The sequence below is a fragment of the Euprymna scolopes genome, chromosome 11 (genome assembly GCF_053919585.1).
Source record: "Euprymna scolopes isolate OS-2025 chromosome 11, ASM5391958v1, whole genome shotgun sequence".
Classification (NCBI taxonomy): domain Eukaryota; kingdom Metazoa; phylum Mollusca; class Cephalopoda; order Sepiida; family Sepiolidae; genus Euprymna; species Euprymna scolopes.
Genome location: NC_136492.1, coordinates 64,928,079 through 64,941,735, shown reverse-complemented (window position 1 = coordinate 64,941,735; position 13,657 = coordinate 64,928,079). Strand labels below are relative to the sequence as shown.

The 13,657-nt window shown below is 35.5% G+C and overlaps 1 protein-coding gene across 23 annotated transcripts in view; it reads right to left on the bottom strand.

The window, feature by feature from the left end:
* The window catches only part of LOC145287890 (dedicator of cytokinesis protein 9-like), a 718,435-nt gene that overhangs the window by 474,222 nt on the left and 230,556 nt on the right, over positions 1 to 13,657 (bottom strand). For all 23 annotated transcript variants that reach the window (XM_080135819.1, XM_080135816.1, XM_080135818.1 and 20 more), the window contains exon 4: positions 13,050 to 13,119. In XM_080135819.1, coding sequence (XP_079991945.1) covers positions 13,050 to 13,119 — 70 coding nt within the window. The remainder of the gene's footprint in view (positions 1 to 13,049; positions 13,120 to 13,657) is intronic.

Below are 13,657 nucleotides of genomic sequence, written 5' to 3'. Positions count from 1 at the left end.
CTCTTAAATCAAAAAGAAACACCGGGGGGGGGGGTAATTAGATAGAATCGAACCCGAAGCCCTGAGGTGAAGTTGGAAAATAAAATGTGAAAAAAACATGACATGTTAACTGCTTGGCCAGCAAGAATGAGTTACTGAAAGAAGTTTGAATTTATTTAATTAAGAAGAGAATTGACAGGTGCCCCGCACTAAATGACGTCAAATAGAAGTCGTAGAGTTAACATCTTGTGCGAGCATTACGACGACGATAACGACGTAAGCAATAGCTATTCAGCAGTGAACATTTTCTACGGGACAGTTTTTAATGAGGTCAATAGCGCGGTTTGTATGTTTTTACCTAACTTTGGAGAAAACCAGCTCCCCAGTTTATTAGGGAAGTGTCTCGTCTCAAAATGAAAGCAACCGTCTGATATGACGACAGTAAGCCGACATTGACCAAACGTTACAGCGCTTTCTAGAGACCACTGGCCGTGGGCCAGTTATTCGAATCGAGTTTCGTTTTTTGTATACCGAAGAACGAAAGCAATATGCAGCGATCCCAAAATGTCGAATATTTAACATTTCAAAGTCGGGCAAATAAAATAGACGGGTGCCACCCATTAGTAGCTCATAGATATTATGATTTCGACATGATATAAAAAGTTTTAAAAATGAGCAACGGCCTCGAGAAGCCGCCGAAAAAAAATCCTTTTGCGGACATACACAAAAAGCAAACATCCATACATACACACATTTTCACTATTATATATATAGAAGACTAGTGGGGGGTACCCTGCGTTGCCCGGGTGCTTGTAGGTGTGTGCATTGGGGGGGGGGGGGTAAAGAAGAACAAAAAGGAAACTTAACCCTGTTAAAATATAAAAAAAAACAGTGATTTTAAAAATGGGGAAAAAAAAATAAAGGGAGAGGACTTGGTGACAGGTCGGCTCGAACCCGGCGCCTTGAGGCCCATAGGCTAAGACTGAACACCTGCGCTACAGCAACAGTCAATGCAAGAGTGATTAAAAAGTTAATGTCAAACATCGCGCTATTCCCCAGTTTTTAATGAGGTCAAATCGTTTTACTGCAGGATAGTTGACAGTGACGTTTACATCCGGTTTGAATCCGGTTTCGCTGTTTTTATACTGAAAAGTGAAACCAACATGCGGCAATCCGAATATGTGGAATATTTATCTTTTCAAAGTCAGGCAAATTAAATAGACAGGCGACCCCAGTTGTTAACTCGTAGATATTATCATTTAGGCGCAATATATAAAGTTTTAAGTTGTGAGGCGACCGATCGGTTCTCGGAAAAAAGCCTTTCTTGGACATACACGAAAACGCACACACACACAAACATTTTCGCTTTTATATTTATAGACTAGGATATGTGTGTGTGTGTGTGTGTGTGTTAAAACTTATAACTTTAGTTACATAAGTAAGAGGCAAAAAAACATTGATTTTATAAAAATATAAAAATGAAATATTCCAAATCCCTATGATACAAATACTGTAGGTGAAATATTAAAACATAACATCCAACAGAGCTCATATTACAACTTAGTAGAAAACAAAATTCCTTAAACATGTATACAAGAATAAATATTTTGTTAGCATTACAATTTTTCAAGGCATGATTACAAAATATGTCAAATTTTTTACACTCTATATATATATATATATATATATATATATATATATATATATATATATGACACTATGGTGTCATGAATGCATGCAGCAAGGTGCATATTGCAGTGAGAGGGGGTGTTCGACCAGACAGGATGGGGTGGAGGAGTGCAGAGAAATGCAAAAACTTAGCTAGGAAAATAGGACGGACCGCTGATATATCATTATGGACTTGTTAAAGGCAAAGCAGGTGGTATATTGACTCAAAAGTGGAGACAGATTTGGAATTATCTATGATATGTCAAAAAAGATGGTTGTATTAGCAGTGACATTAGATAAAGACCACACACACAGTGCTGGGCAAAAGGGACCCAGGGGACTGCCAATAGATATCAGTTTGAGTAACCATCCCCCTCCCAGGAAAAGGAGAGAGAGAGGTGTTGAGTGGACAAGACAAGGAGAAGAAGAGAGAAAGAATGATTTTAACCACTTTCCGAAAGAGAGGTAGGGAAAAGGGGTTGGATTTAAAAAAAAGGAATTTTAAAAAGAGTAGAGTCCTAGCCAGCAAACTGAATGGCTGGCCTGGTTAAGCGCTCCCAACTTGGAGACCCTCAGTGCCTGATGTTATGATGTTAACTAGCCTGTGTTAATGGGAAATCTGTGACTTTACTTGTCTGGTCATACATCGTTCACTGCTATAGTCAGTCAACTCAATTTAGACAGTAGCGCTTATGAAGTAATGTTTGTTTGTTTTGTTTTACGGCATATCAACCACTTTGGGGTCATTTAATGCCGAAAGGTTCGTTATGTTGTGTTAAATATTGGTTTGTTCTTCTTAAGGTTTTTTTTTTTTTTTGTGGGGGGGGGGGTCTTTCCTTATATTTTTGAGTATATTTTAGTTTCTTTCAGAAAATTGATAATTTTTTGGGGATCAATCTTGTTTAATATTGTTTTCAGATTTTTTTCTTGGTAATACTTTGTTCGGATTTGTTCAAGGTCAATGCAGTTTGTCAGTATATGGTGTATTGTGTAGGGTTCTTGACACGTTATACAGTTTGGTGTCTCCTCCCCTTTTAGTAGATGTGAGTGGGTGATGTGAGTGTGACCTATTCGCAGTCTGGTCATTACTACCTCTTCCTTTCTTGTTAACTTTTTGGTGTCTCTCGTTCCAATATTTGGTGTTATTTGGAATAGTTTGTTTTTGGTGCATGAGCTCCAGTTTTCTTGCCATTTTCTCTTCAAAAATGTGTTTATTTTAGTCTTTAGGTCTGTATAGGGGATTTTTCCACTTATGTGGTTTTGTTGCAGAGTTTCCTTTGCTGCCTTATCTGCTTGTTCATTCATGTATATGCCGATATGGCTTGGTATCCAGCAAAAGATAATGTTTTTTTTCATGGTTATGGCATCTATTTTGTTTAGCAATTTTGTAATAAGTGGGTTTGTCATTTTTTTTTCTTTTAGAGATATGAGTATTGAAAGTGAGTCAGTAAATATGATATATTTTTGATGGTCATCATTGGTTATTATATTCAGTGCTAAATCTATGGCTGTTGCTTCTGCGCTGAAAATAGAAGATTCGTTTGGGAGCCTTTTCTTTAGTTTTATTTTTTTGTGGATGGCTGCGCATCCTACTTTATCTCCATCTTTTGATCCGTCAGTGTAAATTTGTGTATATTCTTTGTATGTATTCTGGATGATAAGTAGTTCTTCATGGAAGGTTGATGGGTGGGTTTTCGTTTTGGGATATTTATTTAATTTTAATATTATGTGTGGTTGTTTGATCATCCAGGGTGGAGTTTTTGATTTGTTATATTTATGTATTTTTGTAATGTCCATTTGGGCTTCTGTGAGAAGGTTTTTTATCCGGAGGCTGTAGGGCTTGATATCTTCTTTCTTGTTGAAGAGATGTGTGTATTGTGGGTGAAGGGTACATTGATATGCAGGATTTGTTGGACTTGATACCAGCTTTAGGTAATATTGTAGCGCTAACTTCTGTCGTCTTAGAATCAGTGGAGGCTCGTGGGCCTCTATATAGAGGCTTTCTACTGGAGAGGTTCTAAATGCTCCCAAGGCTAATCTTAATCCTTGATGGTGGATTGTATTTAGTTCTTTTATGTAGGACTTCCTTGCTGCTCCATAGATGAAGCATCCATAGTCCATTTTAGATCTGATTAGAGTTTGGTATAATTTTAATAATGTGACTTTGTCTGCACCCCAATCGGTGTGTGCTAGGACTTTGATCAATTGCATTGTCTTTTGGCATTTTGCTTTTAAATATTTTATATGCGGTATAAAGTTCAATTTTTTATCAAATATAATACCTAAATATTTATGTTGGTCGGTAAGTGGGATGTTCTTGTTATCCAGTTTCAGGTTGGGGTCGTGGTGGAATTTTCGTAATTTGCAAAAGTGGATGCATTTAGTTTTTTCCTCTGAGAATGTAAATCCATTTTCTATGGCCCATTTGTTTATTTTATTCAGACAGAGTTGTAGTTTGCGTTCGGCTGTTTGTATATATTTAGATTGGTAGTATATAAGTAGGTCGTCCACGTATAGGGCATTTTCAATTCCTGGGTCTATGTTTTTTATGATATTGTTTATTTTAATGTTGAAGAGGGTGACAGACAGGATACTGCCTTGGGGGACCCCCATTTCTTGATCTTTTTGGACTGAATAAGTGTTGTCCATCCGTACTTGGAAGTTTCTATTTGTTAAGAAATTTCTGATAATTTCTGGCATTCTACCCCTAAGTCCTAGTTCATACAGGTCTTTTTGGATTCCGTATTTCCAAGCGGTGTCATACGCCTTTTGCATGTCAAAAAAAATTGCTATTAGATGTTCTTTTTTTGCAAATGCTTCTCTTATGCGTGTTTCCAGTTTTATTAAGTGATCGGTGGGGCTTCTATTTATCCTGAAACCCGACTGGCTTTCTGTAATTAGATTTTTGCTTTCCAAGTACCAATTTAATCTTTCGTTAATCATTCTTTCAAAAGTTTTGCACAAACAACTAGTTAGTGCAATGGGTCGGTAGTTTGTTGGGTTTGTATGGTCTTTTTTTGGTTTGGGTATTGGGATTACTGTTGCCTGCTTCCAGTTTTTTGGAATGTTGTTAGTTATCCATATCTCATTGTAAATTTGTAATAAGTAGTCCAGTGATGGTTTTGGTAGTTTTTTGAGGAATTGATAATGGATCTCGTCGGGGCCGACTGCTGTATCGGGAGATTTGTTTATTGCCTCCTCTAGTTCTGCACTGTTGAATAATTGATTGTAGTTTTCTTCATTTTTTGATTTGAAGTTTATTTTTATTTTTTCTTCATTTTTCTTTATAGCTTGGAATTTTTTATTTTGGTTTTTTGATGATGAGTTCATTGAGAATTGTTCTGCTAATTTATTTGCGATATTTTGTTTGTCGGTAATCTTTGTGTTGTCGCATATAAGGTGTTTAATAGGGTTCTTTGTATTTTTTCCTGCTATTTTTCTGACCATCTCCCATACTTTTTTGGGTTTTGTGTTTTGATTAATTTTTGTTACATAATCTTTCCACGAGTTCCGTTTTGATTCTTTGATAGTTTTCCGTGCTTTGGCTTTGCTGTTTTTATAGGTGTCCAAATTTTCTTTCGTTGGACTGTTTTTAAATTTCCTTAGGTTTGCACGTCTGGCTCTTATAGCTTCTTTGCATTCTTTATTGTACCAGGGTTTGTTATATTTTGTAGTAGTGGAACTTTTTGGTATGTTCTCCTCGGCTATTGTGAGTAGGGTGTTGCTGAAATATGTGATGTGTTCTAAGTCAGGATTCGCTTCAGGTATTAATCTGTATTGACATGTATTTTGGAAATTTTCCCAATTTGCCTTTTGTAAATTCCAGCGGGGTGTTTTGTCTTCTGGCTTGGGATTCTCGTTTTCTATTATGATTGGGAAGTGGTCACTTCCGCATGCATCCTTATGTGTTCTCCAGCTATAATCCATGTATATAGTTGGGTCACATAGTGTTATATCGATTGCTGATAGGGTTCCCGTTGGTGGGTGCATATATGTATTCTCTTTGTTGTTGAGTAGGCATAGATCGTTTTGGTTAATTATTTTTTCTATGGTTTGGCCTCTTTTGTTGTTTTTTTTACTGCCCCACCATATATTATGACTATTGAAGTCTCCCAACAGTAGAAAAGGTTTAGGTAGTTGTTTGATTATATTGTTTAATTCAGTTTCGTTTATTGTTTCATTTGGTGGTATATAGAGTGAGCATAGGGTTATTGTTTTGTGTAGTGTTGCAGTTATTGCAACAGCTTGCATATTTGTTTTTAAGTTCACTTTGCTGTGTGGAATGTTTTCGTTTATCAGTATTGATGATCCACCGGTGGCTTTGCATGATAATTTGTTTATGTGGTTGTATATTGAGTAGTGTTTTATGTTAATTTTGTCATTTTCTTTTAAGTGTGTTTCCTGTAGGCAAATTATTGCAGGACATAAGGATTTGATAAGTATTTGCATTTCTTCGATATTAATTTTTAATCCTCTTATGTTCCACTGTAGGATTTTGTTAGTCATGGTTTATATTTTCTTTTGGTTTTGGACTGTTGGTGTTTATGTCTACGTCCATAGTTTCGATGTTAGTTTGGGTGTTTCTTTTGGAAGTGGATGGTCTGTTTCTTGTTTCTGGTGAGAGGCTTTTTTTGGGTTTTGGTCTGGGACTTTTAGATTTACTTTGTCTTGACTGTCTTTTTTGGCTATCAGTTTCAACTAGTTCAAATTTATTTTCATTTTCAATTAATACTAATTCTGTTTTTTGTTTGTCATTTTGTTTTTGGGGGGTAGTTTTTTTGTTGTTCTGTTCTATTTCCATTTTTTCTGTTGTTGTGTGTTTATTTTTAACATCTGTTTTTGTCCTTGTTTGTGACTTGGATCTTTCACGTTTTGATAATTGAGGAGGTTTCATTTCTTTAGGGATTGATTCCTCAATATTGATGGAAGTTTTTCTGATTTCCTTTGTTTCGTTTTCTTTTATACTGGGTTGTTCGTTTCTGACTTTTATTTGGCTGTTGGAGTTTATTTTCAGTTCTGATAAAAAAGATTTTAATTCTTCAAGTATGTTCTTTAGTTCTTTTGCTAGGTTTGCAATTTCTGGAGCAAGGTTTAGTTCATTGTAGTTGTACATTTTGTTTGCTTGTTGGGTTATTGTGGCATATGAGTTTTTGGTGCGATTTGTGACTTCTTTGCGGGCTTCTTGGAAGGTTATATTTTTTTGATATTTGATTGTTATTATTTCCTTCTCTTGATTATATATTTTGCACTGTTTTGAGTGAGAGTGGTGCTCTTCTTGACAGTTTGTGCATTTGGTTTTATTTGGACAGTCTTCTTCATCGTGGTCTGGGTTTTTTTCACTGCAGTTTCCACATGTGAAGAATCTTAGACATTGGTCTTTATTATGTCCAAACTTTTGGCAGTTGTAGCATTGTAAAGGTTTTGGGATGTATTGTTCTATTTTCGTTCTTTCATAACCTATATTGATGGTCTCTGGTATTTGAGGATAATTGAATGTTAATATATAAGTGTTTGTATATATTACCTCTCCTTTTTTTTTAAATGTGATTCTTTTTACATCTGTGACCCCTTGGTTTTTTAGTTCTGTTTTGATTTCTTCTGTTGTGCAGACGGAGATTTCCTGGTTTTTTATGACTCCTTTGGAGTAGTTTAGTGTTTGGTGTGGATAAGCTTTGATGTTTGTTTCATGCAATTTTTGTAGTTGAAGTAGAGTTTTGGCCTGTTTTTTATTTAGTACTTCTACCAATATGGTACCATTCCTTAATTTTTTGACATTTTTAGGTGTTATTTTGCTTGATATTACCTTTTGGATAATGAAGGGTGACATTTTAGTTAACGGTATATTAGACGTTGCTTCTAGCACGATGAATCTTGGAAAGTTTGTATCTTCATTGTCGCTGTCAGAGTCAATTTCTGTGTGTGGTCTCTTGGATTTTTTGGTATTCATAATAATTTTTGAAAAATTCATCAGCCATGCTCCCCACCCTCCTCGGAGCCCCTTATGGGGAAGAACTATGAGGGGGTAAATCCCATTCGCCTCGGTTCTCCAGGGCTACATAGCTGGTATACTCAAACATGGGGAGGTTTCCAAGCATTCACAATATATGGTTATGCCCACCCAAGTATGGGATTTCCCTGTATTTTTATTATTCCTGATGGTTACCTTTTTCCCAGCTTGATTGACCCTTCAGCCATCGCTTATTAATTCAGTTTATTGTTTATGTTGAGTGTTAGTGTGTTTTTGTTTGGATTGTCTGAATTAGTGCTTGTCATGACCAACCGATTGATTGGATCGGGCCTATCCAACCTCCCGTCTAGCCTAGTAAGGGCCAAAGTGGTGTGTTGTAGTATCATGTTATTATTTCCTAGGCATGTTCCACTCAACCACCAGGATCCCGTTCTTAATGCATTACGGGTTGCCACCAACGGTCAACTGGTGGTCCCATTGAAGGATTTTTACCCTCTGCAGGGGGGCAGTTGGTATGTTCTATCGCCCTACCAACTAGGCAAAAAAAAAAAAAAAAAAAAAAAAAAAAAGGGTGAGGAGGTGAAGGAAAAAGAAAACGAGGGAGGGGAGGGGGAGGAGAATGTTGTTTTTGTTTTTGTTTTCGCAGAACATGACTAAGTTTTGCAAAAGGGAATAAAAAAACAAAGACATCTATGTAGGTGCGTTTCATCTCAGGAAGTCAGTAGACAGCCTGATCTGGTAGCACCAGTATGAAGTAATGAAATTAATAAATAGTTTGTTATTGTTATAAACTGGAGTTATGTTTGTTTGTGGTGAGGACTCTTTATCTTGTAGCAAGCCGCAAGGACCAGCTAAGTGATTGACGTATCCAGAGACTACACAGGATGAGAGACAATTGGGTCGAAAGACGAAATGCCCTACCATGGAAACACAACACGTGAAGATGATCACGAGGCCAACTTGTGACGGGACATTGCACGATTGAGAGAGCACCTGTCATATCGGGTACAGTTTGACGAAGTTAGAGACACCCGGTGTGGTTTGTGCAGTATCAGTCCCGTTTATATATATATATATATATATATATATATATAAACGGGACTGATACTGCACAAACCACATAGCATATAAGCGACGCTCTTTGTGTAAACAAATCGAGCGGAGGTATTTCGGACGATGTCAAAACATCGTTAAACTCACTACTCGTTCAAGCAGCCGCCAATAGCGTAATGGTTAGGAGCCTTGACTGCCGTACAAACGGTCGGGTTTCAATCCTGGCTTGAGGTAGTTGCCTGTCTAGCCGCACTGATGAGCTGTGAAACAGCGAAACAGTACTGTATGTATATATATATATACACACGCACTAAACCTACTCATGACCCATTGGGGCACAATGACTACCATTATTATTCTTTGATTTCATGTAAAAATTTACAAACTGTGACATGCTTTTAAAGATATTCTTATCTAACTAAAAGATTATTATTCTATACGTGTTTCTGAGGTGCACAAACATATTTAAATTAACTAATCACACCGAAAGAGAAAAAAAATGCTTTCTCTAAATGCTCACAAAGACATTACTAATTATAGAGAGTGGTTGAACCAAATTAGGAGAGAGAGGCAAAAGGACTTTATAGATAGCCAAGAGAAATATAGGTTACTTGGAACAATTAAAAAGGAATAACTTAAATCATAGAAATTTTAGCATGTATTTTGTCTCATTAAAGTATATAGAAAAAAGAAAACGTTAATCAAAATCACATATATAAAATACATATTCCAGTTAGCATAATAATGATTTTTATTTATATTTGTAAATATGGACAAACTTTTATGTTTACTTTTTCCTTAAGAATCTTACACATGTTTAATTGTGCATATAGTCACACATAAATGAATGGAACACAGAAAAAAGTTGCTTTAAGGAAATAAAAATATAAAATCCAGAATTTTGATAACATTAACCAAAGATATCCTCACAAGATATATACACTCGATCGCACAGGAGAATATACCACAGCGTTATCTTAAATTTAATTGAACACAAACACATTATGAACCCTTCCTTTTTTAACCAAAATATAAACTATACTCCAAAAGGTCAATATAATCATTTTCTTTATTAAAAAACTGAAAAATAAGACATTTTGTCAAGTGTAAACCATGCATGCGATCAACTTATGTTAGTTATTCAAAATGACCGTCCTGATCACACAGTGAAATAAAGAGAATATTACATACCGGTAACTACAGCGAGACAGAAATGCCATCTGTATAAGTGGAAGAAGTACAATCTGGTGACTAAAGCAAAACAAGAATGTCACCTGCATAACCAAAAAGAAATGCATCCACTTGTTAAACAAGAGGGTCTGGCTACAGGAAGTTTTCTAAGCAATATACTGGAAAAGACATGGCCATATTGGATCGCATAGATTACATGATGGAAAATGAGTTGCACATCATGGATGTATGAATATCTAAAAATGTTATTTTAAATAGTTTGATTCTTGATTTAGCAGAAAGCAACTAACTAGAGATCAATCAAGGTTCATCTCTTTTCAATTCCTGTTTGCACACCCCAAACTTCAACTCATTCACTATACTTATTTGTCATAATTTGAATATATATGCTCATATCTTATATACAAGTGTTTGTCATCTTTCACTTGAGCAGAGCTTTAATACACACACGTGATGGCTTTCATTCAATGTAGGTTAGACCAAGTCACATGTTAAACTGATCACATTTACTATTGCTCCAAGCTTGATAGCATCAATTCTCTTGCCATATCAAGCGAAATAAGATCCTAGCAAGAGACGGTGGCTAGAAGCTTCATACCTGATTTCACAACAACTAATTTCTTGGCTGACCCCCTTTGCATTTTGCTCCAGCAAGAAAAGTGGGGTTTATGAAACTGGCTTGTTAATCAGTTCTTAATAGAGCATGTCCAAGCTAGCAAAGTTTTTAACATAGAACATCTTGTATTTGTTTAAGCTTACAGCACTGATGCGGTTATTGTTGATTTTATCACATGGAGGCACTTTGTGGATGTGGTAGGGATGAAACTTATAGAAAAGTTCAACACTACATAGATGAATTGGAGCCAAAGAGTCAGAGCTGTAAAGCAAAATTTCAGCCATGCTAAAAATGTTTAAGAATTTTTAAAGAATGAATTTGAATTATAATTTGGTTACATGACTTGCAACACTTCACTTTTACTTTTGCATGAGTTAAATGACAAGTCTGAAAGAATCAACCCAACCAAGCAGTGAGTCACAACCTACCTTGGCAAAATAGAAGTTAATCCCAATTGTACTATTGAAACTGGTCTTTCTTTGTTCAGGCACACGTACCCTAAAACTTGTAGATGCTAGATGGTGGTTGCTAAAAGTCAATCATACCAAGCAAAAAAGATGTTTGTTCAGTTTTCATGTTCCTAAATATTAGTTTTGAAGGGCTAATTCTGAAAAGCAGCAACTTAAAATTGTACTTAGTGCAAGTATACTGCTTGTGCATTGAGCCAAGGCATATATAATATATTCTCAACAACGTTGTTAACTTCAAATCCAATGTAAACAAATACTTGTTATAAACTGTCCTCATAAGAAATCATATATTTGTAATTCCATTTATCAATTTCACCCAGCCGACCACCTAAGCTGGAATGCTCCAAAAGCATTTCACCTGGCCAGCCACCCAAGCTGTAATGCTGCAAAGCCCTTTCACCTTGGTGATTGTCTAAGCTGCAATACTGCCCCAGAAATTTGAAAATAAAAGACTAGACCTGAATTGAATTAGTACTTGAAAATTTCTTGAAGACAAAGCAAACGACAAATAATGGTTACCAAAAGAATATGAACCAATTCTTTTGTTCGATCTTATCATGAAAGAGAAAGAAAAAGGAAATATACTTTTATGTATGCCTCTCCAAACTCTCCATTGGAAAACTAAAAAGTCTTGCGATGTTTATTATGATGCAACCAAATACAGAAGCAAAGTCTGTCTGACATTTTGCAAAAGAAAGCAACGTTGAATGGACATAATGAAGATTGATGCAATTGTGAGCATAAGCCGGTTTCACCTTGAGGATAAAGATCTTAGTAATTTGATCAACAAACAAGATGCAATGTTACCATGGTGAGAAAAGTCATATTGATGAAAGGAAAGAAAATGAAGACTGATAAAAGGAACACAAGGACGCATGTGCATCGATTCCAAACACAATTTGCTATCAGTTTGTCACTGAAGAACTAAAAGACACAAAACATTTTTTTCTTTCCATGTTTGTACACAAAAAAGATAATACATGGCTTCTCTTCAGATAAAATGACTATTCAATAAATAAGGTCATTTTTTACAATTAAATAATCTGCATTGTACTCAGCAAAAATTGGATTTAAGTCAGGACTTTGCAGTGGCCAATCCATAATTTCAAAATCTTACTCGCTAAGGTAACTCATTACCACCTTTGCCTTGTGACATGGGCCATTATCTTTCATAAAAGGTAGCCCTATCGAAACTGAATTCTGTATGATTGGCACAACATGATCTGGAACAATGTTTTTATAGAGCTGCGTGTTTACACAAGTTTGTAACCGGACAAGAGGCATTGGACCTTGGCTAGAAAACATTCAAAATACCATGACGCTTCTGCTTCCAAACTTGACAGTTTTCTTAGTACACTTTGCACTTTATCTTTCACCAATACGCCTCTTTACATTGTTTTTTTTTTTCCATAATTTCCAAATAAATTAAACTTGCTTTCATCACTGAAAAATACTTCGGCCCAATTTTCATATGTCCAAATTACATACCTGTTTGTAAATTCTAATCACTTCTTATTCTTCAAACTAACAAGTGGTTTCTTCCCTGGGGTTCGATTAAACAGTCCTATTTCTTGCAGTCGTCTAGAAAATGTCTGTCTTGACACATTAACACATGAGGTACTATTCATAACCCTTTTAATTTCTGTGCAAGACTTAAAACGGCCCTTTAATGACATACGCTGCATTATTTGCTTTCCCTTCCACATTTGCAGATGGTTGGATCAATTTTTTTTAAACTCCAACTGCCAATAGAAGATTCTGATCAACCTATTCAAGGGGGAAATTCTCATGTCAATGATCAACAGCTGCAGTCTGGTAAAAACTTTTTCCTAGCAACTTTCCATCTCAATTAAAAAGAGACAACCAAACGGATTTTTTTTTTTAATAATTCAAGCTTTTATTTTGAAAATGAAAATCAAAGACAGAAAAATACTTTTTTTTAGTAGAAATTGCTTCAGACAAGACATGAAGCCACTTGATTGTAAGAAGCTTTTTTTTTTTTTTAAATACTACTTTAAAGTAAAAAACTAACCAACATAAAATGTTAAATTGGTAGATTCCAACCCTGAAAAAAGCAATTCTTCCTCCTTTGTCAGAAACTTACCTCGTCTTTATCGTCAGTATCAACATCTATTTCAAATATCTGTTCTGGTAAAGAATCCGTCTTCTTTTTGCTAGAAAATGAACAAAAAGCAATTAGTTTCATACATTTGTGACAAATAAAAAAAGGCTTGAAAAATTATCCGAGCACTGCCTAGACCAATTTCAATGGAAAAATGTCATTTCACTGGATAAATATGAAAATAATAATGGACTTGCAGTCACAAACAATAATTTAACTCGCATGCATGTTTAAAAATCAACCAGCAGGAAAATAAAGGTGTGTGTGTGTGTGTGTGTGTGTGTGTGTGTGCTGATTAAGTGATGAATGTGAGGAGGTGAAAACTGGATATTTCAGTTTAGTGTACAACTGAAGAGGGAGAATAATATGGACATTTTTAGTAAATTAAGTACATTTTGGCAATCATCAGCAATAGGTTTTCTTGCAGCAAAAAAATTCCTGGAACATATTGGTTGGTTGGTTGTTTTTGTTTTACGGCATATCAACCTTTTTCAGGTTATTTAATGCCGAATCTAGTGATTTTGAGGAACGATTTTTTAATCTGGAACATATTGGGTTATTTTTACTAAAACCGTTTCTTTTTAACTTCT